The sequence below is a fragment of the Nilaparvata lugens genome, chromosome 3 (assembly GCF_014356525.2).
Source record: "Nilaparvata lugens isolate BPH chromosome 3, ASM1435652v1, whole genome shotgun sequence".
NCBI lineage: Eukaryota > Metazoa > Arthropoda > Insecta > Hemiptera > Delphacidae > Nilaparvata > Nilaparvata lugens.
The window spans coordinates 3,574,644-3,591,466 of NC_052506.1; the positions used below are offsets into that span (position 1 = coordinate 3,574,644).

Genomic DNA, 16,823 nt, shown 5'->3' on the forward strand with positions numbered 1-16,823 from the left:
ACTGTTTAAATAAATAAAACTATAGCCTAAATTTCTATGAAACAAGCTATTATTATTACTAGTGTATGGCTTTGGATGATGGGGAGACCCAAGGGTAGTTCCACCTCGCCGTATATAGTCCAAAGTTCCCTAATGGGAAACCGGACACTAAGGTTATAGTAAGCACATCACTTCAAATTTACACTTTTCACTTCGGAATTAAGTTCATTTATGAAACAAGCTACTGATCTCTTACACCCAGTTGCACAAATGTTTGTTAATTTCTAATTCCAATTAGATGGCACGAGAACCAGTCAGAGAAGCCTTTTGAAAAAACCTTCTCTGATTGGTACTTCTGGAATTCAATCGTGATTAAAATTTAACAGGCTAAATTTAACTGGGTCTTAATCTTGAATGATCAAGACAATAGAATACAATCGACAAATAGAAAAATATATAATAGGATAATAACAAAACTTTCTACAAAATAAATATTAAATTTCTTTACTATTCTTTTAAAATCTTAAAATCTATATAAAAAATAGAATAATCTTACAGATTAACAATATTAAGTAAAGAACTTTAAAATACAATGGTATCAAACATTTAAAAATCTAGCAAACTTATGTCCCATCTTATTGTCTTCAGTAATCAGTGCTCAATTGTATGTACAGTGTCGTTGCTTCTTTACATAAATATATTCTCCATGATGGTAATATTATGTATCATTTTGATACAGTTTCAGTGTATTATGATGCATAATTATTATGTTCAATCATAAACCTCGTGTATGTATCCCAGCTCCTTCATTTCTGAAATTAAAAAATTACACATCTTTATAAAATTTGTATTTAGATGAATAATTGTGTAAAAATAGGCTATATGGAGTAACTAGTAGAATCATAGAGATAAGATTGCATAAGGAGATATCACGCCGCGAACATGAGCAATTCACTTTTAATCAGCTGACTATAGTGAGGTCCACGTTATTATGACAGTATTTGATCAACTTCGGTTTTGCTATCCTTGTCTATCATTCGACAAAGCCGGTGGTACTATCCTTTTCCAGGTCCACAACGATGCCAATTATGTTTTTGACAGTGTAAAAATATAATTAATTAATGCAGAGAATCGGCATCGCTATTCTTCTATCTTTATCCACTGCCATTATAACGTGGACCTTACTATATATCTGTATTTTTACAAAAACTGTAAGATACAGATATAAAGAGCTTGGCATCAGCTGATTAAAAGTGAATTGCTCATGTTCGCGGCGCGTAAATCTGTACGCACCTATAGAGGATAGTTGATTCTGGTATATCTGATGTATCAACTCTTCATTCTTGTGAAATCAATTTTATTTTATTCTTCAGAAAAAAGTTAATGATCTAATGGAAAATTTTCATGATAGAGATTAAATATTTAGTTAATTATATTTCTACATTGTTGACAACTTTCTGGAAGTTGTGGAAGCAGAAAAGGATAGCGCTCTCTGCTTTGTCGAATGATAGACAAGGATAGCAAAACCAACGTTAATCAAATACTACCATTACAACGTGGACCTCACTACAGGAGGATGATACAAAGATTAAACAAAGATGATACAAGGATGATAGACAAAGATAGCAACACCAACGTTAATCAAATACTACCATTACAACGTGGACCTCACTATAGGAGGATGATACAATGATTAAACAAAGATGATATAAGGATGATAGACAAGGATAGCAACACCAATGTTAATCAAATACTGCCATTATAACGTGGACCTCACTATAGGAAGATGATACAAAGATTAAACAAAGATGATACGAATATGATATGAGGATGATAGACAAGGATAGCAACACCAATGTTAATCAAATACTGCCATTATAACGTGGACCTCACTATAGGAAGATGATACAAAGATAAAACAAAAATGATACGAAGATGATATAAGGATGATAGACAAGGATAGCAACACCAACGTTAATCAAATACTGCCATTATAACGTGGACCTCACTATAGGAGGATGATACAAAGATTAAACAAAGATGATAGACAAGGATAGCAACACCAATGTTAATCAAATACTGCCATTATAACGTGGACCTCACTGTACACTTGCCGCTTCACTCTATGTTTTGGCCACTATGAAACACTATGTTTCTACAGCGGCAGAATTTCGCAGACAAGGATTGCAACACCAATGTTAATCAAATAACTGCCATTATAAAGAATACCTCATTATAGCCCTATTTTGAATGAATGAATGAATTTTATTTGCCAAAAACAAAATACAAAAAATAAATATAAGTATATGCTACTGCACTTAAACCAAGATACATACATTTATTTAATCAGATATAATAACGAAATGATATCCTTTACATTACAAACAATAGTTTTAAAATGAAGATTCAATTTATGATCACATGCATAAGTACAGTAGGTGAGGCAAAAACACCGGCAAAAGGAAGATTCCTTGTGCGCCAGTGTGAGTCGTAAATCAGCTTAATCAGGGATGTAATATATAAACTTGAATCTAGCAACTTGAATTTATTGAAATAAATAATGAATATGATGTAAAAGGATGATCATAGATACCTCTAACAATCTCTGGGTTTCGACTGAGTGTCCTAAACCAGTCCTTATAACAGTAGTGCGGCCGGATCCCTCCATAGATCTCTGGCAGATACTTGGGGTCAATGTGGTTGTGCAGTGACTCCATATCGTCGCCGTGGAAAAACATCTGCAAGCAAATTAAAAATCATATTTAACAGCCGTTAGGTCTTGTTAGAGACCTATAAAAGTCCTAACTCCGCCTAATAAAGATTTTTTTCATTTCATAAATTGATCAGTATGTAGACTACTCAATTGAGCAGGTGTGATCTGTGGACACCAGTCCTGAACCACCCAGGTCACTCGACCTTATTAATTATCGATTCATACAAGTAGGCTACATCATCTATTATAGGGATCGAAAAAATAAGGTAACCTTGTGCTACTCCTCTCCCAAATTTATTATTATTATCAGCGCGACCACGGAGACAACCGCTTCTCCAAATAATCAATTGAATCCCTAATATTAATCAAACGACAATAACATTTATTATAATGTGTTACATTCCGACTTCAAACCAACAGCTCTTTTGTTTATAAACTAGACTTTAATAGTATCTATTTGATTCAAAATTTGCTCGTTTATCTCAGTATTGGAGAGCGTAAATTGTATTTTGAAAAGTGAAAGTGACATGACCAACATTTTGATTCGGACAGTATAGTGTATAAATTGGAGATGGGACAGTTTTGGGCATGAGCCTGTTGTGCATTTCCTCATGTTAAGTATTTGTACACAATGTGATAAATAAATAAATGATATATGTAATTTAATACATCTCTGTACAACTTGTGATCTAATATTATTATAACTATTGTTGATTCTTGTTATTAATAATCAATTTTATCTCAAACATATTTTATTCGTCAAGAAAATTAATCAACTTGATTGAATGATAAATATTCATAATTGAGGATAAATATTTTGGTTCATTATATTTCTACATAGACTGCAAACAACTTGGCAAAACGGTGCGATGTTGGAGAAGGTTGGAGCTATCTGCTTTGTCTATTGACAGACAAGGATAGCAAACCAATCAGATGCTGACTTTATAACGTGGGCCTCACTGTATTCACTTCAAATTATATCACTACCTGGTCCAATGTAGAGAATTAAGAAATGGTATGTTGGACAATCAAATTGTTATTGGAAATATATATTAGGAAGTAAATCATTTCCATATTTTTATTTGACGAATAAAAACTGAAACTGAAACAAACAATCTAATTAAGAGCTAAACAAAATTTGTTAATAGATTGAATATTGTTGTATAAAATAGATAAATGGTTGAAAAATTTATGAAAGAACTTACAATTTCCCTATATCTTTTGCCCAGTAGTGGTTTGAATACTCGGAAGATCATGTCAAAGATACGGGATTCATTCACTATATGAATGGCAGCAGTCTTCATTGGGAAACTAGTCTGTTGAAAAAAAATCAATTAGATACGGTATTATTATCTTGTCAAAACCAGTGCAATCAATATTATAGCTTAAAGCTTTCAGGCTAGTGTCCAATGAAAGTAAAGTAAATTCGTATGGATGATTATCATTAAGCCTCTGATGAAGAGGCTGATGAATTCATCCGAACAGGCTGATGACGATGCTCCTGGATTCATCAGAGCAGGCTGATGAATTCATCAGAGCAGGCTGATGACGATACTCCTCCTCAAGAGTGAAATGCATTCCTCTAAACTCCAAGAAAAGTAAGTGTTTTTTTCAAATATTGACAAGTAACACAATGTCTAAACTACAACAACGTTATTATATAGTGTTTCGTCATGGAAAGCAACATCAATAATATAATTATAGATAACATCTATCTACAACATAAAAATCGGCTAGCGCACAAGTTTATACTTAGTCAAGACACAATATGAAAAAAATTATTTGACTTTTGCAAACAATGTGAATAATATTGTTCTAAAACATACTTTTTCTAGGAATATTTAAATAATTTATTATTAGGTCTACTGGTATATTCATATATTGAGAATTGTTTTGAATTCTGTCTATTTGTATTTAAACTTTTGGCAAACAATCAATCAATCAAAAATATTTTTTATTCCAGAATACAGTAAGTACAAAAATATGAATAATATGAAATATAAAAAATACAAATAATTAAGTACATGAATTAGGTTTCCATATTATAGGTTACGGAATGAGCCTACATGGGCACTGTGGCCTGTGCGTAGACTCGAAAAAAATTTGATTTGTTTCGATCTGGTGATGAATTTGTTATCTCAGAAAGTACGACTGAGTCATGGTCAACTTGAAAATGTGACCGGTGTGGTCACGAAACCATGATCGTGTACCGAATAAAACTGTGTAGAATTTGACAACATATGTGTGTATTTATTCAATCTCAGAAAGTATTGTAATATCTCAATAAATTACCTAAATTATATTTTCTGAAATGATCAAATCATAATTATGTAAATGTTAGATGAGATCTCTAAGATGACAATGAATAAGAAGCGGATCGTAGCAGAATGATTGATAAAATATATAATCATGTAACATGAATATATTATATGTAACTTACCACCATTAGTTCAATGACCTTGGAGGCGACAGTAGGGGTGATTTGCCAGGCGTGGTTGAGGGTGAGACCCGCCAGGTCCCAGATGACAACCCCTCCCAAAATTTGCGCCCTTGGTTCCAGCATTCCCAGCTCCAAAATTGCCAGAGACGCCTTAAATAATTCGTCTATGTGGTAGTCGCTTGGCTTCCATTTGCCTGTCAATCACAAAATAGACACACCATTTCAGGGTTTTTTACAACGACGATATTCAGTCAATAATTATTTAAATAAATGATAAACAATTTTGAAAATGGACGTTTGCCGTCTGAAAGTACTGCAGTCAGAATAGTAAAAATCAAGAGTTTTGTTCGTATTATACAGTCTTTGTATTATTGAGAGTCGACTGTGTGAGTTATATACCATAATTAAAATTTATTGTATAGGAACTAGTAGTACACCATTCATTCATTCATGAATTCGTTTATTCATTTTGTGAGGTATTGTAAGGTCCAGGTTATTTATGTAAGATCCTGGTGCTTGGTGTTCATTTAGATCCAAAACTCACTTGGGAGCCTCATGTCAAATATGTAAGCACTAAGCTGTGTAGAGTGATCTATCTGCTGAGAAGCCTTGCTAATACATTACCAAAAATGTATTTAAGGACAGCAAACTTTTCTTTCTTTCACAGTCTCATGTCTTATAGTATTCTTGTATGGGGAAATTCAGCGCACGTTAACGATATTCTCCTGCTACAAAAAAAGTCGTGCGAATAACACCTTATTTAGAACACTGTAGGCCTTTATTCAGAAATAATAAAATTCTGACAGTAATAAATCAGTACATACATTCTGTTTTGTTATACACTAAGGAGAATCTGCAACGTTATCAATTAGGAAATACTGTTCACTCTGTTAATACCAGAAACAATAGACAGATCCAAATTCAATACCAAAGATTGTCTAAATCTTTAAACAGTTTTGAAGCAGTTGGGCAAAAGGTGTATAATAAGTTACCGCTACACCTCCAACAAACACCCCTAAAACTGTTCAAATTAAAGGTGCACGATTGGCTAGCAAGCAATTCTTTTTATAAATTAAGTGAATTCTACGAGAGCAGAATCAGCATACCTTAATTCTTATTATTAGCACGTATGAACTAGCTGCTTAATTTTGTAATATTGTCTTTGTTATTTGTAATATTTGTAAATGTAATCTAAATAGCAATGTAATAGTAACAATGTGTCTCTTAATGTGTGACTGTCTATTTTATGTTCTATTTGTGTGACTTTGTCATGTGCTTTTTTGGCTGGCTGACAATAAAATTATTGTATTTATTATTTATTTATTTTGTTATGATAACAGTGAAGAAAGATAGGAGAACTCTGTCTTCTCAATGCCTTCATGCAACTGATACACCGGTTTATTAATGTAATATTAACTGTTCATTCCCGTTTAAAACGATCAATTACATTTTATCAAGCAAGAAATTATATTTTTTAATGATTTTATTCATAATGAATTGTCATAATCATGATGAAATACTTTGTTGATTAATAATTACATTTTTACATTGTTAAAAAACAATCTGGCGACAGAGCAAAGCGAGAAAGAGAGCTCTATCGGCTTTGTTGAATGACAGACAAGGATAGCGATACAATTGCTAATTAGACACTGCCATTATAACATGGACCTCACTATACCATATGTGTTCATTTGAAACAGGCTGGGATGCCGCAGATCAGCTCATCCACCCCTCTTACCGATTTTAATACTATGTATTTTTTCTTATATTCATCATCTAAGATATATTGCTCATAATTCATCATTGTTCAAGTTTTAAATTTTATCTTGTGCCATGTTAAAGTTGTATACCGTAATATTTATATTGTGCTACTTCAATTCATACATATACAGAGTGTCCTACGAAAGGTGTAAGAGCCGAAGACCATAGATTCTTCATTAAATTTTCAACAAAAAATGTCTTATATCGACCTTCGTTTTTGAGATATTCCGTTTTTCGATATCTTTAAAAAACGTCAATAACTAGAAAATTATCAGTCAAAATCTAATTCCAAGGACATGGTTGGAAAGATGAAGAAATTTCCAATAAGATTCATATAATTTGTTGCTTTGTTTGACGTTTTTGAACTTTTTATGAGCGTTCAAAGTTGAAAAAAGTACATTCGTCGAGTTCGAAGCCAAATTTCAAATAGTTTGAACACTAATAAAAAGTTTAAAAACGTCAAAGGGACAAATTATATGAATCTTATTTCAAATTTCTTCCTCTTTCCAACCATTGTCTTGGAATTAGATTTTGACTGATAGTCTTCTAGTTATTGACGTTTTTTAAAAATATCGAAAAATCGAAATATCTCGAAAACTAAGGTCGATATAAGAAAATTTTACTGGTCATTTTTTGTTTCAAATTTAATGTAGAATCCATGGTCTTCGGCTGTTACACCTTTCGTGGTACACTCTGTATACTTTCTCCACTAAAATTTAATCAACTTTTAATTTTTTAATTAATATTGTAAATATTTATTATTTTCTCTTTAGTACCGAGTTTTTTTTCATTAGAACTCTTTCCTCACACACAGACTTGTCTATGTGGGGGATATTCACAATAAGTGCTTTACATTCGTTTATTCATGTACTATATTTGTAATGAATTTGTGAATAAAACCATAGAGAAACAATAGTGTAAGTAGGTATCCCATGGTATAGGGCGTTTATGTCGCAACTTCTACTGTTATCCCAAGCCGATTACTGTCGATTTTTGTTAATTTTTACTGTTTTGACCGGGTAAGAGTGTATGAACGGCACAATATGAGAGACTACCAGCGTCATAAAGCTTCACGGGAAAGAACTACGTGGGCTATCGGCTTGAGATAACAGTAAAAGTTGCGACATAAACGCCCTATGCCATGGGATATCTACTTATGCTATCGTTTCTCTATGATACTATTCTTTTATTCATGTAGGTTACTTCATTTGTAATTAATTTATGAATGAAACTCAATCTGAATTTATCTGTAGATGATCATGCGTCGACTGTTTTGCTCTCTGTATTTCTATCCATCTATAAAAAGTTTTTCATTTTTTTAAATGTGCATATTTGCGATGATATCTTACCTAATTTGTAGATCATGATGCGTCGGCCATTTTGCTCTCTGTAGGGCAGCACACTGACAACATCGGCGTCTCCCAGAAATCCCAAATCCAGAGGGTTCACATTCTCGTAGAAGTGTGCATTGTTCTCCCGAAATATTCCATAATTTACCAACTGCATAAAATAAAAAAAAACACATTTTTAAATAAAATATATTATATTAATCTATAATCCTATTATATTAAGCGAGCAATTTCTGTATTTATATATCTGGCTATTTTTATATCTGGTTATTTATGTTTAAAGGTGCGTACAGACTGTCGCTCTGCTCCGCAACCGAACGTCACTCCAGCAGAGCGATTGATGATCGACCGGCGAGCAACAGTGGTTCGACCGGGGAACGCGAGAAGATCTAACATCTTCCGTAACGTCATGATGGTGCGTGGGCGGAGCGACTGTGGTTCGATGGTGGTACGAGGGCGGTACGAGGGAGGAGTGTGCTCGGTGGGGGTTGGAAGCGCGAATATGTGTACGCAGCTTTACGGATCTCGAAAACGGCTCTAACGATTTTCACGAAATTTGGAACATAGAAGGTTTATGATGTAAAAGATTCGATTGCACTAGGTCTCATCCTTGAGAAAACTCGCTGAACGACATTAAAAGGATAATTCATCCTTGGCTGAAACAGCTGTGGGTAGTAAAAAAGTTAGTATGTGAAAAATCAAAATATCGCATCCCCGAAATTCATAAGATGACGTATAGCCAGCTGTGAAATATAAACACGATCATTTTAGAGAATTGTGTTCTGTTTATCAATAAATAAAAATAACGAACGAAGCTCGGTGCCCCGATATTAATAATAATGGGAGAAAAGAATTGGTTTATTCACGTACGGGATGGGAAATTCACGAGTGATGCATCATCACGTCTGAACTATTGGACTGATTAACTTGAAATGTTGCATAAAATAGATTCCTAATTTATTTACCGAGTATGGTTTTAGACCTATTTTGAATTCAAAATTTTCAAGTTTTCAGTTTGTCAAGTTTTTAATTGACCGAGCGAAGTGATGTCTAAGATTCAAGTCGACGGTTTGGCATTTCTCTTAATGTTTATATGTTGCGCATTTACGGTGAAGCGCGGAAATAGATTTTCATGAAATTTGACAGGTATGTTCCTTTTTTGATTGCGCGTCGACGTAAATACAAGGTTTTTGGAAATTTTGCATTTCAAGGATAATATAAAAGGAAAAAGGAGCCTCCTTCATACGCCAATATTAGAGTAAAAATCAGACTATAGAATTATTCATCATAAATCAGCTGACAAGTGATTACACAGATGTGTGGAGATGCCGTTATAGGCCTATTTTAATTCTTCAAGATTTCAGTAGGTCAAGTTTTCAATTAGACATAATAAAGATTAGTTGATTCTCTATATTATTGTGTAGTGAAAATTGAAAGCCTATTTTAATTCTTCAAGATCTCATAGGTCAAGTTTTCAATTAAATTATATAAAGATGGGTTTGTTCTCTATTATGTAGTGAAAATTGAAAATTGAAGGAAGTCCAAGCTCTAATAATTAATAATAATAAATACTGAGGGTGATGCCCACATAAGCTCTTAGGCTTGTGCGTGAGTAATGAGTGAGAGGGATGATTATGAGAGATGACGACTACTTTTTCGGTAGTCGGGACCGAAGGCCTACTATAGTACAATAGCGCGCACTATAAGCGTATGTTACATTATCATAGTTACATATTGCCATCGTACATTAGCCACCGTTTATTGTGTGCGTTACAGTCCAGATTTAAGGCTGTGCAAAGGCTAAAAATAAACTTTCTACTGCATGGTGATATTTTTCAACGTTTTTCGATTTGTATATCATCAAGCTATTAAAATAAAAACGTTTTCTTAGGAAAACATTTTTTTCCGATCATTACTTCTCGAGATATGAGCGCCTAAAGTTTTAATTTTTGGGACAGAACATTTCAAATTTGGTAAGAGATAAATCCATGAGATTTAGAGGATGAATTTTTCATGGTATTGTTGATTGAATAGAACATCAATATTTGTGGAAGTTATTCAATTTACTAAAATTACCGTACCAAAAATAACTTTTAGTTGAGTTATTTTTGGTTATTTTTTGTAAATTGAATAACTTTTTCAAAAATTGATATTTGAAATATCAATTTTTGAAAAATTATTCTATTTACAAAAAATAACCAAAAATAACTCAACTAAAAGCTATTTTTGGTACGGTAATTTTAGTAAATTGAATAACTTCCACAAATATTGATATTTTCAGAAGATTGTTGTTCTATTCAATCAACAATACCATGAAAAATTCATCCTCAAAATCACATGGATTTATCTCTTACCGAATTTGAAATGTTCTGTCCCAAAAATTAAAACTTTAGGCGCTCATATCTCGAGAAGTAATGATCGAAAAAAAGTTTTTATTTTAATAGCTTGATGATAAATCGAAAAACGTTGAAAAATATCACCAGTAGAAAGTTTATTTTTAGCCTTTTCACAGCCTTAAATCTGGACTGTAACGCACACAATAAACGGTGGCTAATGTACGATGGCAATATGTAACTATGATAATGTAACATACGCTTATAGTGCGCGCTATTGTACTATAGTAGGCCTTCGGTCCCGACTACCGAAAAAGTAGTCGTCATCTCTCATAATCATCCCTCTCACTCATTACTCACGCACAAGCCTAAGAGCTTATGTGGGCATCACCCTCAGTATTTATTATTATTAATTATTAGAGCTTGGACTTCCTTTAATTTTTAGTTTTCACTACATAATAGAGAACAAACCCATCTTTATATAATTTAATTGAAAACTTGACCTATGAGATCTTGAAGAATTAAAATAGGCCTATAACCATATACTCGGTAAATTAAGAATCTATATGCAACATTCCAAGTTATTGACATTGGGCATTATCAATTTTCACATCAGTATTATTAATTACTAGCCGTCAGGCTCGCTTCGCTCGCCATATCCGTCTAGCCAGGGGGCTCCACCCCCTGGACTCCCGACTGGATCGTCAAAGAATGAGATCAGCAGGCTCGCTTCGCTCGCCTGCATTTTTTATGTTTTATTCATTCATCAATACCATGAAGAATTTATCCTGCAAATTTCATGGATTTATCTCTTACCGAGTTTGAAATGTCCTGTCCCAAAAATTTAAACTTTAGGCACTCATATCTCAAAAAGTAATGATCGGAATAAAATGTTTTCCTGAGAAAACTTTTTTATTTTGATAGCTTGATGATATACAAATCGAAAAACTTCGAAAAAATAGTATCACCAGTAGAAAGTTTATTATTTTAGCCTTTGCACAGCCATACAGACATCAGCTCTTTAGGCTAATTTTTTACATGATCAGCATAGTTGCATACAAATTACAATAGTTCATTAACCAAAGTTTATTGTGTGTGTTGTCCGGAAGTCTTCAGTTACTCACACGGCGGCCATTTTGCTTTTTTCACTTATTATTTTCTTTCCAAATAATGGTTGAACATACGAAATAGGAACTTTGCACGATCATTTATGACAACTAGACAAAGCTAGAAAAAAATTATGATAATTTTTCAAATTCATAAAACAAAATGATGGCCATTTAAAATTTTGTTTCTTGAATAACTCAGAAACAGTTGGTTTACCAACCTATCGATTGGTACATGATCTTTTAAGATTGGACCAATATTGATGGAGATATGGCAGCCTTAGTAATAATAGGTGACCATTGAAAGTTTGTTGTAGTGCAAACCAAGGCATGCTAATATAGAGTCACCTCAATGATGCAACAATATCTATTTGTATTGCATGTTAATAGTAAGCGATTTTGTTTCATTTCAATCAAAAAAAAAGGTTACATAACCCTCTAAAGGTGGGTCACCAACCACTAAAGCTGCCATATCTCCGTTAATATTGGTCCAATCTTGAAAAATCATGTACCATTCGATAGGTAATTTCATTTACTAAAAAACGTTATTCTTGTAAAGTTTTTGTAAAACCAACGGTTTCTGAGTTATTTAGGAAACAATATTTTAAATGGCTGCCATTTTGTTTTATGAATTTGAAAAATCATAATTTTTTGTAGCTTTGTCTAAAGTTGTTATTAATTATCCTGCAAAGTTTCAATTTCATATTTTAACCATTATTTAGAAAAGAATAATAAGTGAAAAAATCAAATGGCCGCTGTGTGAGTAACTGAAGACCCGGACAATTTAAATATGATATTTAGATATGTTTTTTACCCAGGAACAATGCCCTAGAATATTGGTAAGGAGTTCGTAACACCCTGTATAGACATCAGCTCTTTAGGCTAATTTATTGTTACATTATCATAGTTGCATACAATTTATAATCGTTCATTAACCAAAGTTTATTGTGTGTGCTTTAATGTCCAGAGTTAATGAATGTAAATATATCATAGACATCGGTGGCTATGTAGGCCGTTAGACGTTTCCACTTCCACAAGTGTTACAAGGATCCGAGACTCATTGTATTAATGGAGATTTCGAGGTTGATAGCCTATATGTAAGATTTCATCATGAGCGGATAATCAGTAAAGTACAGTACTGTACAGTACAAATGTATATATATATATATATATATATATATTATATATATATATATATATATATATTATATATATATAGTGATATTCACTTTCAAACTGTCAGCAAGGATGCCATATATATATATATATATAATATATATATATATATCTGATATATATCTATATATATATATATATATATAATATATATATATATATATATATATATATATATATTATATAATATATATATATATATCGTGATATTCACTTTCAAACTGTCAGCAAGGATGCCATATTATATATATATATTATATATATATATATATATATATATATATATATATATATATATATTACACGCAAATACTTCCCATTCAAACAATATGCTGACATATCCTATACTATTAAACGAGCAACCTCTGTTTATAATATGTTTGGATGTTTAGATGTTTAAGGGCCGGTTTCCGAGCTCGGGATTTTGCTAAGTCCTGGACTTTAAACAGCTGGAGTCAGAAAATTGGCTTTCCAAAACGGGGCGTAGTCGCAGCTTTTATAACAGTAGTTGCAGTTTTTATTTTCTCATATCTATAATTGGAAACGTTTTTCCTTGACGAAATTAGACATTCCTAAATAATTTAAAATAGCTGAAACTTTACACTATTTTCTCTTTATTTTATTTTGTGTTCAATTTTCTAGTTTTTCGAAATTTAATTCAAACGTGACTACGACAATGACTGCGACTACGCCCCGTTTTGAAAAACCAATTTTCTGACTCCAGCTGTTTAAAGTCTAGGACTTAGCTAAATCCCGAGCTCGGAAACCGGCCATAAATGTTTAGATGTTTATATGTTTGTATTTCACCGGATCTCGATAACGGCTCTAACGATTCTCACGAAATTCAGAACATAGTAGGTTTATAATATAAAGATTCGATTGCACTAGGTCTCATCCCTGGGAAAACTCACTGAAGGACATTAAAAGGATAATTATTGTTCATCCTTGGAAAAACAAATGATGATAATTATTTCGTCGTCTGTTGATGATGGAAGTGAGTGAGCGAGTTCATGTGTGTGGGACTGTGTCAAAATTATGACTCAGCTGTTGAACTTTTGTAATCATTCAACCAGGTACTTAGTGCCGGTTGCAAAAAAGCCGGGTTATTTTTAATCCTGATTAATTCGAATAGTCTTCTCTGATTTGGTTCACGTGAAGTTAATCAGGATTAAAATTTAACCGGCTTTTGTGCAACTACTGGGCTTTCGTGAGGGAAATTTTTGCATTCCTCTGGGAACTAACATCAATTTACTGTGATTAGATAGAACATTTCTGTATCAATGTTATTATAATTTCTTCTTTCGTAATACATTTTTTATGCTTTTGTACTCCAGAGCGAAGCTCGGTCCTCGATATTATTATATTAAGCGCGAAATTTCTGTATTTATATATCTGGTTATTTATGTTTAACGGATCTCGAAAACGGCTCTAACGATTTTCACCAAATTTGGAACATAGTAGGTATATGATATAAAGATTCGATTGCACTAGGTCTTATCCTTGGGAAAACTCGCTGAACGACATTAAAAGGATTCACCCTTGGCTGAAACAGCTGTGGATAGTAAAAAAGTGAGTATGTGAAAAATCAAAATATCGCATCCCCGAAATTCATAAGATGACATATTATAGCCAGCTGTAAAATTTGAACATGATCATTTTAGAGAATTGTGTACTGTTTATCAATAAATAAAAATAACGAGCGAAGCTCGGTGCCCCGATATTTCTGAGTGAAACGTCACTACAGTGAGGTTCACGTTATAATGGCAGTATCTGATTAACATTGGTGTTGCTATCCTTGTCTATCATTCAACAAAGCAGATAGCGCTATCCTCTTCTATCTCCCCAACGTTGGCAAATGGTTTTTTAACAATAGAAATATAATTAACGAAATATTTTGATCTCAATTATGGAAATTGATCATTCAATCATTGGGGAATATCCTATTATATTAAGCGAGCATTTTCTTTATTCATATATCTGGTTATTTTTATGTCTAGTTATTTACGTTTCATGAATCTCGAAAACGGCTCTAACGATTTTTACGAAATTTGGAACATAGTAGGTTAATGATATAAAGATTCTATTGCACTAGGTCTCATTCTTTGGAAAACTCGCTGAACGACATTAAAAGGCTAATTCATCATTGGAAAACAGATGATAATTTCGTCGTCTCTCGATAACAGAAGATGCGTGTGCCTGTGTGGGAGAGAGACAGAATTATTCCCAGCTGTGTAATCAATCAGCGAGAAATCAGCCTCAAATTTCGACATTAAATAACATGCTTATGTGTGCACCGAATTTGATGATTTTTCTTTAGCTGTGTTCGTTATGTTCAGGTCCAGGTTTATGGCCTATCAAATTTATTATCCGACTTCAGGACTCTTTCCTACGGTCCTTCAAGGTTTACATGTAATCCTTATGGGAGACGATTTGTGAGCTGGTGACACACAGAAATAAAAATCAGCTGTTATAATCAATGCGTCATCCAACAGCTGTCGGTAGATATTAGACAAGAGTGTGTGCTGCTTCATAACCGCCCATGTATTTTATTCTAAACGCTCAGACTTAAAACAAAATGACTGTTGTGTGTGTAACCATCCAGCAGTGCGGCCTCAGGTTAAAGACTTACATGCTCTAAAGACATTGCTTTGTGTTTAGAATTAATTTATTTTTAGTAGATTATTCATTTTGCAGTTGGAAAATTATCTATATCTAATTATCTATTTGGCGGCACGAAGTTCGCCGAGCCAGCTAGTTATATTTATTATAGATATTGAGACATCAACATCAGAGTGCAAAATCAGAAGACATTAAACAACAAAAGTGAAATTTTTTGATCACTTTTTACTTTCCTTACCCTATTACCATAGGTAAGGAAAGTATTGCTTTCCGAAAAAATTGAAAGTACCCCTATTTCTAAATTTCTATACGTTTCAAGGTCCCCTGAGTCCAAAAAAGTGGTTTTTGGGTATTGGTCTGTATGTGTGTGTGTGTGTGTATGAGTGTATGTGCGTCTGTGTACACGATATCTCATCTCCCAATTAACGAAATGACTTGAAATTTGTAACGTAAGGCCCTTACAATATAAGGATCCGACACGAACAATTTCGATCAAATGCGGTTCAAGATGGCGGCTGAAATGACGAAAATGTCAAAAACAGGGTTTTTCGCGATTTTCTCGAAAACGGCTCCAACGATTTTGATCAAGTCAATATATAGTCATTGATAAGCTCTATCAACTGCCACAAGTCCCATATCTGTGAAAATTTCAGGAGCTCCGCTTCATCTATGCAAAAATTGATTTTAGATTCCCAATTACCAGGCTTCAGGTACAATTTAAACAGAAAATTTTATGTGGAAAAGATTGAGTATGAAAATCTCTACAATTAATGTTCAGTAACATTTTCACCTAAAATTAAAAATAAGCTCGAAATTCGAGAAAATGTGATCATCCAATTGCAAACTGTTGGCAACTGTTGATTCTATTAAATTATTCACTAAGAAGAGATAGCAGACATCGTTTGTCTCCAGCGTTATTGTCCTGACACCAGCTGGCTCAAATCTTTGAATAGTGGACTTGAGATGCGCGGGAACACTAGCGTCAGGTGATTAATTTTCATAACGGCAAGGAAAGTTGTGTGAGTGCGTCAGACCAGATTTTTACTCTAATATTGGCATATGAAGGAGGCTCCTTTTTCCTTTCATATTATCCTTGAAATGCAAAATTTCCAAAAACCTTGTATATACGTCGACGCGCAATTGAAAAGGATCATACCTGTCAAATATCATGAAAATCTATTACCGCGTTTCGCCGTAAATGCGCAACATATAAACATTTAAACATTAAGAGAAAAGCCAAACCGTCGTCTTGAATCTTAGACTTCACTTCGCTCGGTCAATTATCTATATTATCTATTTGGTGGTACGAAGTTCGCCGGGCCAGCTAGTTATATTATAGATATTGAG

The 16,823-nt window shown here is 33.2% G+C and overlaps 1 protein-coding gene across 3 annotated transcripts in view; it reads right to left on the bottom strand.

Moving 5' to 3' along the window:
• Nucleotides 1-466: 466 nt before the first annotated feature.
• The window catches only part of LOC111060513 (alpha-tocopherol transfer protein-like), a 62,841-nt gene continuing 46,484 nt past the window's right edge, over nt 467-16,823 (bottom strand). For all 3 annotated transcript variants that reach the window (XM_039422617.1, XM_039422619.1, XM_039422618.1), the window contains exons 4-8: nt 8,243-8,393; nt 5,133-5,326; nt 3,898-4,008; nt 2,573-2,717; nt 467-791 (exon numbers count right to left, since the gene is read on the bottom strand). In XM_039422617.1, the coding sequence (XP_039278551.1) occupies nt 751-791; nt 2,573-2,717; nt 3,898-4,008; nt 5,133-5,326; nt 8,243-8,393 (642 nt within the window). In that variant the 3' untranslated portion in view covers nt 467-750. The remainder of the gene's footprint in view (nt 792-2,572; nt 2,718-3,897; nt 4,009-5,132; nt 5,327-8,242; nt 8,394-16,823) is intronic.